This window comes from Miniopterus natalensis, chromosome 15, assembly GCF_054644295.1.
Source record: "Miniopterus natalensis isolate mMinNat1 chromosome 15, mMinNat1.hap1, whole genome shotgun sequence".
Taxonomy (NCBI): Eukaryota; Metazoa; Chordata; class Mammalia; order Chiroptera; family Miniopteridae; genus Miniopterus; species Miniopterus natalensis.
Genome location: NC_142095.1, coordinates 9,072,037 through 9,090,313, shown reverse-complemented (window position 1 = coordinate 9,090,313; position 18,277 = coordinate 9,072,037). Strand labels below are relative to the sequence as shown.

The 18,277-nt window shown below is 35.8% G+C and overlaps 1 protein-coding gene across 3 annotated transcripts in view; it reads right to left on the bottom strand.

The window, feature by feature from the left end:
• LRRFIP2 (LRR binding FLII interacting protein 2) overlaps window positions 1-18,277 on the bottom strand; it is an 84,870-nt gene that overhangs the window by 54,046 nt on the left and 12,547 nt on the right. For 2 of the 3 annotated variants that reach the window (XM_087824873.1, XM_087824874.1), the window contains exons 2-3: window positions 17,619-17,764; window positions 6,725-6,811 (exon numbers count right to left, since the gene is read on the bottom strand). In XM_087824873.1, coding sequence (XP_087680999.1) covers window positions 6,725-6,811; window positions 17,619-17,708 — 177 coding nt within the window. In that variant the 5' untranslated portion in view covers window positions 17,709-17,764. Of the gene's footprint in view, window positions 1-5,481; window positions 5,533-6,724; window positions 6,812-17,618; window positions 17,765-18,277 lie in introns of those variants that run through there. The other variant, XM_087824875.1, reaches the window with a different exon arrangement.

Sequence of the window (18,277 nt, the reverse complement as noted above, 5' to 3'; positions counted from 1 at the left end):
CCGCATATTCCTTACAGCAAGCAGGTATGCGCAACTCCATTTCAAAAGCTGAGTCTGAGGCAGCCACATGCTTCAGTTGGAAAGAAAGCAGAAATAATCTTGTAACTATTTTATTTTAGCAGTGTATGTTTGTCTGACCACTTGTAGAATGTAATCTATATATGATGAAGACAGCTCAATATACCAAGATTAAAATAAGTATACTTAAACAGAAATGGAGTTTAGCATTAAAAGTAGATTTTTACCTTTTTTTTTTTTTCCACTATGAATGTTAGTTTATGCAAGGCAAGAAGAAATGTTTACTGTGTTAGAGATGTATTAAGGAGACAGTGTACTGCTTTTAAAAGACTTGGGTTATAATTTTCTGCTCACTGCAAAGAATTTTTTTTTTCCTTCACTGGAAAAGAATAACTAAATGAAGTAGCCCCTGACTGTGTATTGTTATATGAAAAACTACTTACAATTAGAATTAGATAAATATTTTAGAGTTGGTAAAGTTAATAGGAGGTATGCCTTATAAAGAAAGCAAAGAAAACTGACCACCACCTAACAGCTGACTAAACTAAATGCAATTCTCAACTTTTCCATTCAGCTATTAGCATTGGAGCATTAAGTCCTGAGTCATGTGAAGTCAAATGACTAGTCCCTAAAACCTAACCAACTGAAACAGTAAGAAACTTCTGATCTTTCAGATTTTCAAAGCTCAAAGGGGGCCATGGTTGATGACAGTGATGAATCAATACCTCAAACACCCCATGGCCATACAGCATGAGCATTATGCAGATGTAACAAATAGATGTGGCAATGCCTGATGATTTACTGCAAATACAGAAATAATAATTCAGCTAAAACACCACATTTAATGCCCTAATTTGTTCATGACTTTGAATATAATTGCAAAAAAACTGTTATCTGCTGTGTACATTGACACATTTGAGGAAATCTGTTCAGAAGTCTATTTATAAGCACCAATAGGATTCAATGAGTCAATATTCAATAGGATGTTACCTTTAGGAATTCATCAATGATTTACATTTCCATTATATAACAGACACATGAAATCTGCGAGAAGCCAAGCAAACTTCTCTCCTTTCTTTAACTATCAGGTGATACCACAGAAGTTTTGGGGGCATATGCATTAGCCCAGCAGGATATGTACAGCTTATTAAGTGGTGACTAGTTCTAGACTAGTTAGCTTGGTTAATTTAAAGAGCCCTGTGCTACAAAAACAATTCTACATGTTCCCTCCCAATATTATTTGGGATACTAGAGTGACATACATGGTTTAATGTTCAGTCTCCTTTTTATTCTGTCCTTTCTTTCCATTCCACCTACCACACAAGAGCACTTTTTAAAAACCCACCTTTAAAAAGCATATCCCACTAAAGATGAATTCATATTTATTTTCAATTACACCTATTATAAAAATAATGCTAAACAAAAATACCTTATTAAGTATTGATATACCTCTATATTTAAACAGCTTTTCTTTTTTAGCCACTTTTGAAAACTGGCCTAAAAAGACTTCAAAAGACTACAGAATAAAATGTAAACCCCATACAAGCCAGTTAATTTGGACTGAGCAAATATAGCTTACTGCAGTCATAAACTACACCAACAAACCAGTACTGTCCCAACAGAACTCTGAAACAATGAAATTGTTCTATGTTTGTACTGTCTAATAGTCACTAGCCACATGTGGCTATTGAGCATATGAAATGCTAGAAGTGCAATTGAGAAACTAAATTTTTAATTTTAATCAATTTAAATCTAAATTTAATTACACACATATGGCTAAGTGGCTACTGTACAAACAGTAGGGCAAGTTCGAATCAAATATTTATTACACCAAAAAAGACCAAAACCACATATTTTACTAAGAGTCTGCCACCAGCACCACTCTTATACAGAAAGACAGGTATTTAGGTAGTTTTTAACTACTCTCCCTACCTTGAATACTTTTGCATAGTGGTAAATATGAGGCAAACAGAAGGAAAACCTTGCATAAAAGAAAAGACCTTAGCACCACCATTGAATTATTCTTAAGTGCTAGAAGGGTCCTTAAAGATCAATTAGTCTGATCCCTTCAAAGTCATAAAGCTGGGACCAGCATTCAGCTCTTTTGACTCACCAGACAACTAAACCATAAAGATTCCATCCTACACTGGCTAACTCTACACTGATTGCATAAAAAGAACATGAAGTAGCAAGGAATCCTGGTTTTTACTCAGAGAGTTCTCCTTGTCTGAAAGAACAAAGAGCTTCATTCTCCAGGTACTTCTGCAGTAGTATTTAAATTGCCAGTTGGCTTTTCTTGAATTAACAGCACCAGGGACCTATAGAAAAAAATTTCAGCAAACTGTGTTTTTTGGTGTCAATTACAAGGCAGAGTATCCCTCTCTTCCAGTCAGGAAAACAGTGTATGTTCATTGTCCTGGGAGTCCTTATCAGTATAAAGGATCCTAGGCTGAACTTATAGGTCAATGCCTTAAAAGATGGATGTACATATGTTTAAGGCTTTCTGGAAAATCATGTTTTGATACATTTAAATTAAATTAATGGTAATGAAACATTCTTGTTTTTAAAAGTTCACTTGAAGTGAGAACAACATGGTTTTATTTTTTAAAAAACCATACCCCCAAGAATACACATGGCCATCTTCTCTGTCAACAAATAATACTTAAGTCAGGCTGGAGCCATTCACTTAGTTTCAAGCTGCATTTGCTATTTCAGATCACCAACATGCTACTGATTAAGACAGCCTTTTTAAAAATAGAATCGCTGACTAAACACCATATATCTGAAGGCTCAGACTTGGGCCTTTTCTTGTTGGTCCTTTTGTAACCAGAAATGATAGGTTTGGTTGCCTGTCACAACAAAAACAAACTCGTAAGACAGGTGACGGTGCAAAAGGAAAAAGTTTATTCAGGTGATGTGACCTGGGAGAACAGTGGACTGCTGTCTCAAAAACCACCTCCCCTTCCCTGCTCAAGCCCACAGTTCTTATAGAGATAGGCCGGGAAGGGCTTTCTTTTCTACCCAATTATCTTGCTAGCTTTTGGTGTGCTAGGGCGCTGTCCATTCATCTTTTTAGCTTTTGGCACGCTTAGGCCCTATCCATTGATCTTTCTAGCTTTGGGTGCACTCAGTGTAAGAGCCTCCCCCTGTACCATCTTGTCGAACGGGTGAGACACTTCAGTGTTCCCTGCACTCCCTGTCTATGGTAACACTTTCACCTCCTAGTCCATTAGCATATGTGGGTACTCTCTCATACCTTCAAATTCTGGCTCTTCCAATGACTAAGCAAGTTGTTTATGTCATCAATCCTTTATCACCTTAACTGTAAAGTGGAGACAGTGGTACCTATCTTACAACATGAAATGAAAATATATGTAAAAAGCATTAGCACAGTGTTGACATATAGAACACACTCAAAATGAGCTTCATTTCTAAGTCTTGTGCCCTTGCTTTCCGTATTCACATGCCAATATCCCCCCCACACACACAAAAAAGGATTAAAATTAGAAATTTTTCTATGGGAAGATTCTTCCTTCTAATAACCAACAATCCTATTGTTTGTATATACATTATTTATTTTATTATAAATTTATTAGTAATTTATATTTCATATTGTGACTATCATATACCAACTTCTACTATAGGCTCATTGACAGAAAGTAGCCAGAGAGACAAGAATAAGATATAGAGGTTAGAAGTGATAATTATTCCCATCTGAAACTAAACCCCACCTTCTCTGCATGTCCAAGTCTGAGCTTTCATTCAAAAAAGCTGCCACCTGCATTTAAACCTCTAATCCAAATTGTTCCCCCTTCCATGAAAATCTAGCAGACTCACTGCGTGAACTACACACATTTCACAGGGATGAAACTATGTTTATCTTCATGACCTTTGAATATGGGAATCAAATACCAAACTTTTAATATAGGCTTTATTCTTATGTTTTGGTCTGCCCTAAGGTATTAAAATCTTAAACAATTTAATTTTAGAACTATAATACATAATTAAAAGAAGAAACTAAACTAGTATTTCCATGGAAAATTTGCAAGCAACAGTGATTTCTTTTATTCACACAAAACATTCTTAATGCACCATTAGTAATATTAATCCACTTACATGCAGAATATTAATCCACTTACATACAGATTCCACTCCAAAGTAATCAAACATCTTTTCTCTCTCTCTTCTAAACTATTACAAGGAGAAGTACGAGAAAGTTTTAAATTTATAGGTCAATACAGTCATAAATATTTTAATTCTGGCTGTATCGAAAAATGCTGCTATAGAAGGGATTTGCTTATGAAAGTTGCTGACTTAGCAGCAATTAAACAGTGGTTCTTAATCCTTTAGGGAAACAGACACTCCTCTGAGTATCTGATGATTAAAATATCCATGGGGGCCCGGTCAGGAGTGGCTCAGCAGTTGAGCATCCACCTGGGATCCAGGCGATCCGAGTTCGATTCCCGGTCAGGGCACATGCCCGGGTTGAGGGCTTGATCAATGACTCTCTCATCACTGATGTTTTTCTCTCTCTCTTTCCCTCTCCTTTCCTCTCTCTGAAATTAATAAAGATATATTTAAAATATATATATATATATATCCATGGGCATTTCACATTAAAAAATATATATACACACACACATATATGTAGTATCCCAAAAAAATGTATATACACTTAACAGCTGGTGGCTCAATTGATGCTTCTTTCTTTTCAGATATAACCCACTGGAATTAATAATTATTCTAAGTGTGTATACATTTTGGGGGGACACCCTGTATACAGCCAAAATTTTGTGTGAGATTTTATGGTTTCATGCCCCATCCCCAAGCCTATACACATACCAAGTTAAGAACCCTTGCAATAGGAAACAACCGGGGAACTCATTAACATTGAAAAAAATTTCAAATTTAGAAATGATTCAAAGTAACTAATATTCTACTGATTTGCAACTTGTTCTTATAGTTAACAATTCTGGGAGCGGTAGTAGAAGGTAGTAGAAGGCTTGAAAAGGAAATGAAAGAACTGAAAAATTAAGAGTAATTTTCAGAGGAGATGGAAGAATGACTTGGGTCATCTCTCAATAAAAACCCTGCTTAGTTTATAAAAACAGAGAGGGGGTGGGGGAAAGGGAAGGCAGGGGAGGGAGAGGGAGAGGAGGAGAGAGTGAGAGAAGGAGAGAGGAACAAATTTAAGGGAGGGAAGAACAAACCCATAGAAAGAAAACTCAATCTTTCTTGGTCAGCAGTATTCCTGAGATGAGTGTGAGGCCGTAGACTACAACAGAAATGGTTTGACTCCAAGTACAAATTTTGTTCACTATAGACAGAAGAGAGAATCTCTGACCTTTCCGTTCAAACATGCCAACCACTCCTACTTTGCAAACTGTTAGTAAATGTTTTACTTCAAGATTGCATTATTTCAGCAAGTGATCACAACATGCAGGACAGGCAATCCTGGCCTACCAGCCACTTGTGAATCTGTCCCCACTTTCGATCAAAGGAATGATGAGAATGCTACAAATGCGAAAGATTCATAAACTGAAGATTTTCCAAGTTACTGCATTCTCTGAAAAGTCCTAATCATATACATTGCCCTGAAGGGCAATGATTGTTGACTCAAAGTTACACATTCAAAAGAGAAAATTACTAAGCTAAATATGTTCAATAACGAGAGACCTCTGGTTGTAGTTTAGACGACCATAAATAGACCTTATATTTAATAATTATCTCCTTATCATTGACTATAATTTTAGGAGTTTAAAAGACAATGCATTGTAACATTTTTATTTCAAGCCAAGAATTCAATATTTGAAACGACATATGAGGTTAAAAAATATTACAACATATTGACTGTTTTTGCTTTTGGTTTGCAGCTGTAACAATACAGAAACTATACACTTCTATTTAATCCATTAGCAGAAAATCCACCACCAATATCAAAATAAAGTATTTAATACTATCCTGCAGGTTTTTCCCCCTTTGTATTAATACAGCATCAGAAATATTTTTTATGGGAATTTTCAAAGCTAGGTCAATGTCAGAAGGAAAGGGTAAAAAAAGAATATTTGTTTCATTTTTAAGCAGCCTAATTTTTATATGCCTATTTTTTTAAAAGTTGGCTTTGCTTTTCTTTCTGATGATAAAAGCGTACTGAAATTTATAGAAAAGCATAAGAAGAAAATAAAATCAGTAACCACTTCTTTCCAGTAGTTTTTGATCCTGTATATGGGTACCAGGTTTTTGTAACACAAAATTAGAGTCCTACAAGTCTTGCAGCTTGTTGTTCTTTTTCATTTTATTACATAAATATTTTCCCCCATTAATAAATATACTTAAAATGACTTCACAGTGCTTTACTACACAGGCATCACAGTATAAGTAACTGAAATTCTAGGACAGTTAGAACTATAGTAAATAACTTTGTCATCTCTAAGCATACTTTAGCTAATAAGTTAAGCACTTATAACACTATAATAAATAGCTTACAATATTGTACATAGTAAGAGCTATATATGTGTTTGCTGTTATTATTTAAAACAAAAATTGCATTTAACTGGCCGACCTAGAATGGATTGTTAAAATACATAAAACAGGTTATATACTCTTCCCAGTGTTTCAAAGGGAACTATATTTACTGCAGAAGTAAACTAGCCAAGTATTGATTTTTTTAGACTAGCACAAAATTAGGGCTGTTCCCCTCAATTACCTCTTTTTGCTGTCGCTCCAGTTCTCTCATGCGTATATCTCTTGCTTCTGCCCGGGCGGCCCGTTTTGCTGCCAGCCTTGCCTCTGCCTGAAAAGTAATATAAAGATTCAGCTTCATTTAAAAACAGCAACCACCACTACCTCTACATCCGCTTGGAGGACAGGGCGCAAGTCAGACAGGACCTTCCATGGGCTGGGGGCTGCGGGGGGACAAGACACCCTCTATCAGCCGTGTGACTGACTTCAGTCAACTCCTCTACACTCGTTTCTCTCTCTAGTCCCAGAGACTCTCCTGAAATCCGGGGCTTTACCTATTAACTGCTTGCCTTGATTACACATTCAAAACATTTCACACAATTCCTTACATGTAGTTCCAAATTTGCTTTTTCAGAATGTCTTTCCCTAGCAACTTAATCATACAAATTAGAAACATCAGAACCAGCCTCTATTTCATTTTGGGCATCGCCAATGTCCAGTCTCCAAGTATTGTCAATTCTCTACCACTGAGTTCTTGCAAACCCTTCTTGGCCTTTTTTACTTCACTGTTTCTGCTTGTTTCAGGAACTCTTCATATCTCTCTCTCTTTAAATTGAGATATAATTCACATATTATCAAACTCACCACTTAAAAGTATACAATTCTATGGCTTTTTAGTATATTCACAAAGTTGCACAAGTATCACTACTAATTCCAGTACCTGCCCACATGTACCATCTGCCACCATTCCTGGACTCTACTGTGCTCTATTAAGCCTCTCTGCACAGACCGCTTGCTTGGCAGGAGGTATTCTCTCTTACTCAGCTAAAATATTTTCTCTTTCATCAAAAATACTGTATGCACATGCCTCTGTTGTGGCTTTACTATGCTGCATTCAAGTTACAGGCTTCTGTCACCCCACAACTTGCATGCCTCTATGTCTACTAAGTAAACAAAAGAACTTCAAACCACTGGTGAAAGTCTCAAGGAAATGAGACAAGTAAATAGCTTGATGCACCACAAGAAACAAAAATCTCTCTGGTTTCTATCTTGTAGTGGTTTCCTCTGTTCTTGGTCACATCCTAACTCTGATTTTGATCTCCCCTTCTGATATCTACAGCAGTTGTTTCTTCTCATTTGTTAAAATGGTACCCAAGTCTCACACTAAGAAGTGATTCAGCCAATGTTTAAAAGGGTCTACTGTGTGTAAGCTATTACGCTAGATGCTAAGGATACAGAGTAAGATATGAAATCTCTGCCCTAAAGAAGTTCACAATCCAGTTGAGGGAGACAGAAACACAATGCAAGAGGGAGCAATTAAGTTTGCCTGGCAAGGTCACAGCAGGCTCCTAAGAGGAAGAAACAGTTTAATAGTTAACACTTATTCAATTACCCTATTTTGGCAATTTCCCAGTCTGTTTAACTGGCCTTTCAGTAGCAAAAACCCTAGGAAGTAACTGCAGTCTACCAACCTCAGGCTCTAAACACTCACATGAATTTTACATTGGCCTCTATCTTTTAAAAATCTATACCCCCACCCTGGCGAGTGTGGCTCAGTTGTTTGGAGCGTCGTCTGTACACCAAAAGGTTGTGAGTTTGATCCCCAGTCAGGGCACATACCCAGGTTGCAGGTTTGATCCTCAATCAGGGCGCATGCAGGAAGCATGCAGGATCAATGTTTCTTTCTCACACTGATGTTTTTCTCTCTCTCCCTTTCTCTACGATCAATTAAAAATAAAAATAAAAAACCTACACACCACCTTCTTTTTTGGAAAAAACTATGCTCTGCCTTCTTTATCCCTCTATGAGGGAGCATCACTTTATCACTAGAGTTTGTATTTTACAGAAAAAGACTACAAGTCTAAATTAATGCTTCAGCAGATAGCAAATATACTTCTAAATTACAAAGTATCATTTTTCCTGGGAAAAATTTTCAAACCTCTTTTTTTAATTTAAGAAAGGCATAACAATGTGTAGAATTTCCATTTCCATGTATATTAGTAGCTTTGTACTTGTAGCCTCCCTTAGAAATTTATCAAGAATGCCAATTTCATCTTTCTAACATCTGTGGCCAATTTTGCACAATAGATACTAAAATGGGACTCCCCTTACCAAACCGAAATTATAGATCATGGAAATCTATGTTCTAACAAAACTTCTTTCACAGCAAAAAGGAAAGAAAGCTGACTACTGAGCAACAGAAAGAACATGGAATTCAGAGCCACAAGAACACACTTTCTTTCCCTTTGTCACTTAGCCAACTTGATCAAAACTCAGATGCTACTTCTCTTGGACTGGTCTTGAGGAAGGCCACTAAACAAGCTTAAGAGATTTAAAACTACTTTATCTGGTTCTTTGGATACATTGCTACCAGATGCCTAAGGCCGCGCTGACAGTAGGAGATTTCGATCTACCAGACAAAATCTGACCCCAAAAAATTAGGTATAATGTTGATTCATTCATCATTGTGCTGGCTGTTGTCATTCTTTATTTGACTCTCTAAGGAAAAGGGGTCAGTGCCCCTGACTAAACAGTCAAGGTACTGCATGTTTTAAAAATTCTTGCAGCACACCGGTTGAAAATCTGAAAATCGCTGCTTACACTGGTACATTTTTACACAAAGCATACTTCTAGGAAGTAACACTAGCATTTGCCCTTCAGAATACAATAGCATGAAAGAGCTGCTACAGACTTCCCACCTCACAACATAAAATAAATGGGACATAACAATAAAGGACCATAAAAATTTACCTAAGTTCAAAACAAAGTTGGTTAAAAAATTAAACACAGAATTACCATTTGATCCTATAATTCCACTTCTGGGTACACAGACCATAGAACTGAAAGCAGACTGAAACAAATATTTGTATGCTAATATTCATAAGCAGCATTATTCATTAGGGTCAAAAGGTAGAAACAACACAAATGTCCATCAACAGAGGAACAGATAAACAAAATGTGTTAGATATGTGTACGAACAAGGAGTTGCTATAATAAATCATAAATTGCTTACTGGGCAGGTCCTGGTAGACAGTCATGCCCCAGCCCTGTAACTTCTTTGGTGAAAGGTTTTTTGTTGTTTTTTTGGTGAAAGGTTTTTAAGCAAGCCCTGTCTATTGTTCTTGCAAATCAAGGTGCACACACCTTTGAAATGCCAGAAGCAAGGCAAGATCTACCCAAGCCACTGGATAGTGCTTACTGTTTCCTTGGAATATAATCCGCAAGTGGAATTTCATTTGGGACTATTATTTGGAAGGGGAAAAAAGGCTATGTTTGTTTTTTCTAAAGTTTGATTCCATCATCCTAAGATTCAAAGGCAAGAGAATTATGTTATACAACAATATACAAATTTATATTGTTACATAACTTATAAATGCCATCCTTCCCAGGGGCTTTGCCCCAACTATCTGATCTCTGTCTTCACTTTCTCCCTCTACTGGTTTGTTCTTCTCATCATAAGTAGGTTCAAAGTCTCTCCCATCATTTTTTAACTGAGGAAGTTTTACAGTTCCTTACCAAACATTGTAAATTCATGTTTTTTATGTATTCACGGTTGATGCCATTAAACAAAATCTCTATTAAAAAAAAACAAAACGAACAACAAAAATCCCATCCTGGTTAATTTCTACCTTGCCTTCTCTTGATAGCCAACTTTTCTAGCACCTCCTTCAGTTCCCACTCTCATCAAAAGACTGCATTCTGGCTTTTGTCCAAATCGCTTCACTGAAATTACTCAAGCAAAAGTAACTAATGACCTCTAACTACCAAAGTCAAAATTTTCTAGTTTTACCTCACTGGTCCTTTCTGGGCTTCCATCACTGACCACTCAGTTCCTTCTGAAAAATCTCACTTCTTGGCTTTCTGCAATGCTAGTCTTTCCTGGTTTTCCTTTTGCCTCTCTGACCTCTCTTCCTCAGAATCATTCATGGGTTCATTTTTCTCTGCTAGCTCCTTAAATTTTAATATAACCAAAGCTTCCTGGTTTGATCCAACTTTTTTTACTCTATGTTCCCTCTCTGGGTAATATTGGTAGTCTGCAAATCTTTATGTCCAACCCAGACTTTTCTCCCTCTGTCCTAATCTAACTGGCTCTTAAACACTGGGGCTGTGTTTTCCATTCCCCTACTTCACTCCAGCCATACTGAGCTATTATTCTGGCAGTTTGTCACACTGTTCTAGTTGTTTCACATCCCTATGCCTGTAGAGTGCTTAGGAAACAATACACAAAACCCCATAAAACAATGGAGAGCTTTTATATATTTTATTTCTTTAAAAGGATTTTATTGATTTTTAGAGAAGGGACGGGACAGGGAGAGAGAGAGAAACATCTATGTGTGAGTGAAACATCACTTGGCTGCCTCCTGCACGCCCCCTACTGGGGATTGAGCCCACAACCCGGGCATGTGCCCTGACCGGGAATGAAACCTCGATCTCCTGGATCATAGGTCAATGCTCAACCACTGAGCCACACCAGCTGGGCCTGCCTATCTTTTTTAAAAAAGATCAGAAACAACTGTCACAAAATGTTGATATCAGTTGGATGGTGGACTCACGGATACTTATATTATCAAAACCTCTCAGCATTTAATAATTTCCAAAAAGAATAACACATGAAAATGCACAAGTGCCTTTATAAAAAGGGAAACCTCTTGTTTCAAAACTTTTGCCTACTGTGATGTGATAGTTTTAAAGAGAGGCAAATTAAATTTTCATAATTTGACAGAAATGCACGGAACTGAACCAAATCTGGAATTGCCAGCCTGCACATATATCCATACTATAAAACACCACGCAACTGGCATGAGTAATGTAGGTATAATCTGGACCTTTCCAGGCTATGCTTTAATTTCAAGAAATCTGAAATACAAAATTCTAGAATGTGAAACATTCCCAGAAAATGACTAATTCAGGTAGCTAAGACTCAGAGTTTACTGTGTTTAATTATGTTTATTCTTTCATGGCACGTATGCCAAAAGAAGCCTGAAAGACAAATTAAGAGACATAATATTTATTGTGTTGCTATGGTTTCCAAATTAACAAATAAAAATCATCACTCAATTTCCTAGCAACATCCTTTTAGTAGAAAATCTTAGGTTGCATTTTTCCTTAGATCTTACAATGTAATTATGTTTAACCCCTTTTTTAAAGCTTTTGATAACTGAAAACCAAATATTTAAATTTTTCTGAGCATAAACACCAATATGTATTAGATAAAATCTAGACATTTTAACCCATTTTCTTCTGATGTCAAACAACTATATCTGCCTTCTATTCAAAGACCTTTTCATAACAAAATATACTTTTGGAATGAGAGAGGAAATTTAAGGTTACAAACTTGATTACTGAGGTCTAAATACAATCTAATAAGAAGATAGCACAGGAAAACTGAAACTTTGAATCTGCAATGACATATCTAACCACAGGAGAAAATGTGAATCAGTTCTAGCAGATATACTGGGGGAGGGGGGTTGCCAATATTGTCTTCATATTTAAGTTAATGATACTGTGCTATTTGAATGTTTTTTCCCAAATTCCTGTAAGTCACGGGAATGATGAAGATTATCAGAGTGAACATTATACCTAATTTTTTTTAATCACATTGATACAAAACTAAGTCTTAGGGTTTAATAATCCTCCCTTAATTCTGGTTAGAGGGAAGAATCAAGGAACAGAGAGATACCGAGTAACAGCGGCCATCACAGAGCCAGGGCCAGGATGTGCAAGGGGGTAGGGCAAGGGGGTAGGGCAGGGGGGGCAGGTAGCACAAAGAGAGTGCTGCCCCAACTACATCTCCCACCCTGCTGTGCCTTAGTTCCAGTGAGTAAATGTGGAGGGGGGGGATGGAGAGCAGTCTGCACTGGATGGGAATTGGCTGAATTCATACACTAATGCCAATAGAAGGAATTCCAAATGACTAAAGAACTTAGATTTACTCTTTCAAAGGATTTGTCTAATAAAAGCAGCAAGTAGAAACTGGGAGAATTGTTTATTTTTTTTAACTGGGTAGAAAAGGAAAGAAAAATATTCAGTTTTTGTAACTCTGAAAAAATAACTCACATTTCATAATCTTTCATAAAATTTTGTATACTACCACTGAGAACACTTAAAGGTATTTTAAATAATAGTAATTCTGCCTCCTGTGGGGTTACATTTTCAGACAAATCCAATTTGCATGGAACAATCTGAACCAAGCACATACAATGACCAAAAAAGTGTCAGAATTAAGAAAGACTCAAGACTTGACTTGGAAATCTTAGCTCTTAGGGATCGGCCTTAGGAGCGATTTTCTTCAACTCCATACTTTCTCCCTAGACAATCTCATCCACACTCTCATTTAAATTACATCACTCTAGGCCATGCCACCACACTGCCTCTGCAAATCTGGACTCCTCCTCCTCATCTGCTGATGCCTCTTTCTGCTATAATATCCAACCTGCAGTAAAGTTATCCTCTTATGACACAAATCTGATCATGTCGTACCCCTGCATAAAACCCTTCCATGTTTTCCCACTGCTCTAAAGACACAGACCAAAATCCTAAATACATTCTATAAGAGTTTATATCAGGGTTCTCAATCTTGGCCCTATTGACATTTGAGCCAGCTATTTCTTCAAGTGAAAGATGGTATTAATGCTCTTAATTATTGCTGATTATGGTAATTCTTCACATTTTTTAAAGTTGCTATCCTTGCCTTAAGTTTTTTATCCTTAATCAGACAAGGCCTAAAAATGAATAAATTACTCAAATAAAACAACAAAATAACTATGAAAATATTATTAGCTCTATTGAGCAATTACAACTATCAATCCATAAAACAATGGACAGTATCTTTTTAAACTAAGCACAATTGTTCTCTTTGTATCCTTCTTTTCAGACTGCAAAACCACATTGTTGATGTTTCTATCTCTCCCTCTCCCTTCTTCTCTCTGAAATCAATTAAAAAAAAACACAAACATTAAAAAAAAAAAAAAGAAAGAAGAAAATATTATGAACTATATGTGGAAGAAATGGATAAATTCCTAGAAACATACAGTCTCTCAAAACTGATTTGAGGAGAAACAGAAAATCTGAACAGATCAATTACATACAATGAAATTAAAGCTATAATCAAAAACTCTCCAACAAACAAAAGTCCTGGACCAGATGGCTTCACAGGTGAATTTTACCAAACATTCAGAGAAGAACTAACACCTATCCTTCTCGAATTACTCTAAAAAATTCAAGAAGAGGGAAGGCTGCCCTGACTTGGTGGCTTGGTGGCTCAGTTGACTGGAGCACTATCTGGTACACCAAAAGGTCATGGGTTAGATTCCCAGTCAGGGCACATAGCCAGGTTGTGGGTTCGATCCCTGGTCAGGATGCTTACGGGAGGCAACCAATTAGTTTCTCTCTCACAATGATATTTCTCTCTCTCTCTCTCCCTTCCTCTCTCTAAAATCAGTAAAAACAGAAACATATCTTTGGGTGAGGATTTAATAAAAATTATGAGGGAAGACTCCCAAGCTCATTTTACGAGACCAGCCTTATTCTGATTCCAAAACCAGATAAAGACAGGACAAAGAAAGAAAATTATAGGCCAATATCCCTGACGAATATAAATGCAAAAATCTTCAATAAAATATTAGCAAACTGAATTCAGCAATACATTAAAAAGACCATACACTGTGACCAAGTGGGATTTATTCCTGGGATGCAAGGTCGGTACAATACTTGCAAATCAATTAACATAATACACCACATAAACAAATATGATCATATTAACACTTAGAAAAAACTTTTGACAAAATCCAGTACTCATTTATGATAAAAACTCTCAGAAAATAGGAATAGAGGGAACATATCTCAACATATAAAGGCCATGTATAACAAACTCACAGCTATCATACTACATGGGAAAAAACAAAAAGTGTTTCCCTTAAGGTCAGGAACAAGACAGAGATGTCAGCTTTCACCACTCTTATTAAACACCGTACTGGAGTCCTACACATAGCAATCAGACTAGAAGAAATAAAGGCACAATTGGAAAGGAAGAAATAAAACTGTCGTTATTTGTAGATGACATGACACTGTACATAGAGAACCCTAAAGAGTCCTCCAAAAAACTACTGGAACTGATAAATTCAGTAAAGCAGCAGAATACAAAATAAATCTCCAGAAACTGGTTGCATTTTAATACACCAATAATGAACTATCAGAAAGCAATAGGAAGAAAACAATCCCATTTACAAATGCATCAAAAAATAAATTACCTAGGAATAAATTTAACCAAGGAGGTAAAATTATTAAAATTACTCAGAAAATTATCAGACACTGAAGAAAGAAACTGAAGAGACAAATAAATGGGAGCATATACTGTGCTCATGGATAGGAAGAATTAACATCATAAAATGCTCATACTGTGCTAATTCATATGGGTTAGTTGGTTGGAGAGTCGTTCTATGCACCGAAGGGTTGCAGCTTCCATTCCTGGTCAGGGCACATACCCAGGTTTCCGGTTTGATCCCCTTTTAGGGTACACGTAGAAGACAACCAATTGGTATCTCTTTCTCACATCAATGTTTCTCTCCCTCCCTCTCTCTCCCTCCACTCTCTCCTCTCTCTTCCTTCCTCTCTCTAGAATCAATGAAAAACATATCCTTGGTTGAGGATTTAAAAAAAAGAAAGAAAATGTCCATACTATCCAAAGCAATGTACAGATTCAATGCAATTCCTATCAAAATACCAATAGAGTATTTCACAGAACTAGAACAATCCAATTTTAGTATGTATATGTGCGACACAACAATCTAATTAAAAATTGGCTAGAGGATCTGAATAGATATTTTTCCAAAGAAGACATACTGATGGCCAACAGATACATGAAAAGGTGTTCAACATTACTAATCATCAGGAAAATGCAAATCAAAGCCATAATCAGACATCACCTCACACCTGTTAGAAGGCTATCATCAAGAGGACAAGCAATAACAAGTGCTGGCCAGAATGTGGAGAAAAGAGAACTACTGTGAACAATTAGTGGAAATAAAAATTGGTGCAGCCACTATGGAAAACAATATACAGGTTTCTTAAAAATTTAAAAACAGAACTCCCATATGGTCCAGCAATTCCTGAGTATCTAATGAAAATGAGAACACTAACTCAAAAAGATATATACACACCCCTGTTCACTGTAGCATTATTTATAATAGCCAAGATATAGGAACAACTTTTTGACATTTATCTCTCAGCTTCATCTGTTTCCTTACCTATAAATAAGGCGAATAATACCTATCCTACCTAACTCATAAGGTTATTGTGAGAACCAAGATATGAAAGTACTTTCAAATCGTGAAAAATTATAGAAAAACAAGCTATTAATGAAGGAGTTGAAGAAGATTCAGAAACAGTATAGCAGAGTAAGTGGTTAAATACTCAGATTTTGGAGCCAGAGTTCATTTGTTTGAATCTAAGCTCTGCTATTTCCTAGTTATCTGATGACTTTAGGGAAGTTACTTTACTTTTCTATGCAATGGTTTCTTCATCAGTAAAATGAATATAATAATAAAACCAATCTCATAATTTTATGAGGATTAAATTAATTAATGCATTTTTAATACTTAGAACAGTGTTTGTCACGTAAGTACTCAAATGTTGGATGTTAGAATTTTGTAAATGAAGCATCATACCCTAAAAAAGAGTTCAAATACATAATGACAGTACAAAAAGAGTCTAAAAGGTGCTGGTATTCTCTCTCCTAACAGAATTTAGGTATATCCCTCCAATTTTGGAAGTAAGCATTTTGTTTCAATTTTCAACTAAAACTATGTGGCTTCCAAAATACTTCACTCATGCAAATACTTATCATTGTTGTAAAGCAATAGCTATTTTATTTCATTTTTAAATATCCTTTACTTTTTTATCTAAAAATATCTCATTGATTTTTTAATTTTGTTAAAGTAATATAAATTTTGTCATCAGTTTTTAGATTACTTTTCTTTGCTTCAAATATCCTCCTACAGAATTTGACTTCTAATTTAAAAGCTAACTGAGTAGCTTAAAAGAGGAAAAATGTAACAATGAACTGGGCCAAAAAAGACTGTGTAATATGTCAAAAGGAAACAGCACAAGTTCTAAATGAGTTATTTACTAAAATAACAAAGAGGAAGTGATGAGGGAATAATTCTCACCAAAAAAATATAATTTAATAATGCAGTACTCTAAGCAATTCTTGTACCAGATTAGTTTATGGTCAGGTCTGGAGCTATAGACAGAGTCTGAAATAAAGTTGGCACCTCACTAAGAAATCACAGCTAGGAGTTATCTTAAATTTCCAATATGTAACAGGAAATGTTGCCACTGATTCAACAGGTGACACCCCTTTCCTTTTTTTTTCTTTTTCTGAGTTGTCAACAAACTAAAACAAAAATGCTCCAGAAGCCCTGTTACTAGCTAAAAGTTAAATGTAAAAATTCCACTGCAACATTTAAAAAAACTGTTAAGACACTGAATCTGAGCAGATACCTAATAAGGACTGTTTCTGTCAACATTTACACAGTGCCTCCTGGAATATATTAACTGTATATAGCCCAATGAGCACCTATAATATAGTTATCATATCTTCAAGATTCTAATCACCTTAAGTTTTGATGTGAAGGTTAATTATAAATTTCAATATATTAGGACAAGTACCTGGAACTCATATTATCCACACACACACACAAAATGAAAAATTAATTTTAAATGAGTTGGATATCCAAGTAAAGAGGTGGCAACTATATTTTACTCTAATACAGTATTTTAGAGGCCAAAGACAACATTATTTATAGCAAACATTCTGAAAGTAGCTCAGTGAATGAAAGCCTATATCTCTCTCACCCCAGCATTTTAACACCATTCTCATCTATACATATCAGTGTCGAGAAGAGGTTTTTCACACACACCTCTCTGGCAATGTTACTCAAAGCTTCATCTTCTGCAGAAAATCGGTCTTTCACAGGTGTTCTTTTCCTTCCAGAACCAGGAGTCCCCATCTTGTCTTCCTGATCGTCTTTTAACTCTGAAAAATGATTTCAGTCTGTTTTTGGCCCTGAAATAAACAGAAACAGAATAATTTAGGATGTTTCTCTTTGTGCAGTTTTAATGCTCATTTATACATTCACTTTTAACAAAGAGAAATTATATTTATGTACTTATGTATATATTAAAATTAATCAAATACTTTTTCTTATCAAATTATTCCAAAAATTTTTAGAGTATTTAAATTTGTACTAACTACTGAACCTCTCTCAACTCTTTTTACCATATTAACCATGGTAACCTATGAGAATGTGTTATATTAGCCTCAGAAAACTGCAGACAACAGTAATTTTACTTGTTTAAACTTACTACATCTATTTCTAAAATCTAGTTCCTCTCCAGAGCAAAAAAACCCAAACATTTCAGAAAAGTCATTCAGCCTCAAGCTTTGAGAGAACACATTCAAAAAATTTTAATACAGGCCTTAAAGTCACAAGGTAACTTGGCTTTTTGGTGTAATTTAAGAAACAATTCCAATTAACCCATTACCACATAAAAGGCCAAAAGAAGGTTTATTATACAG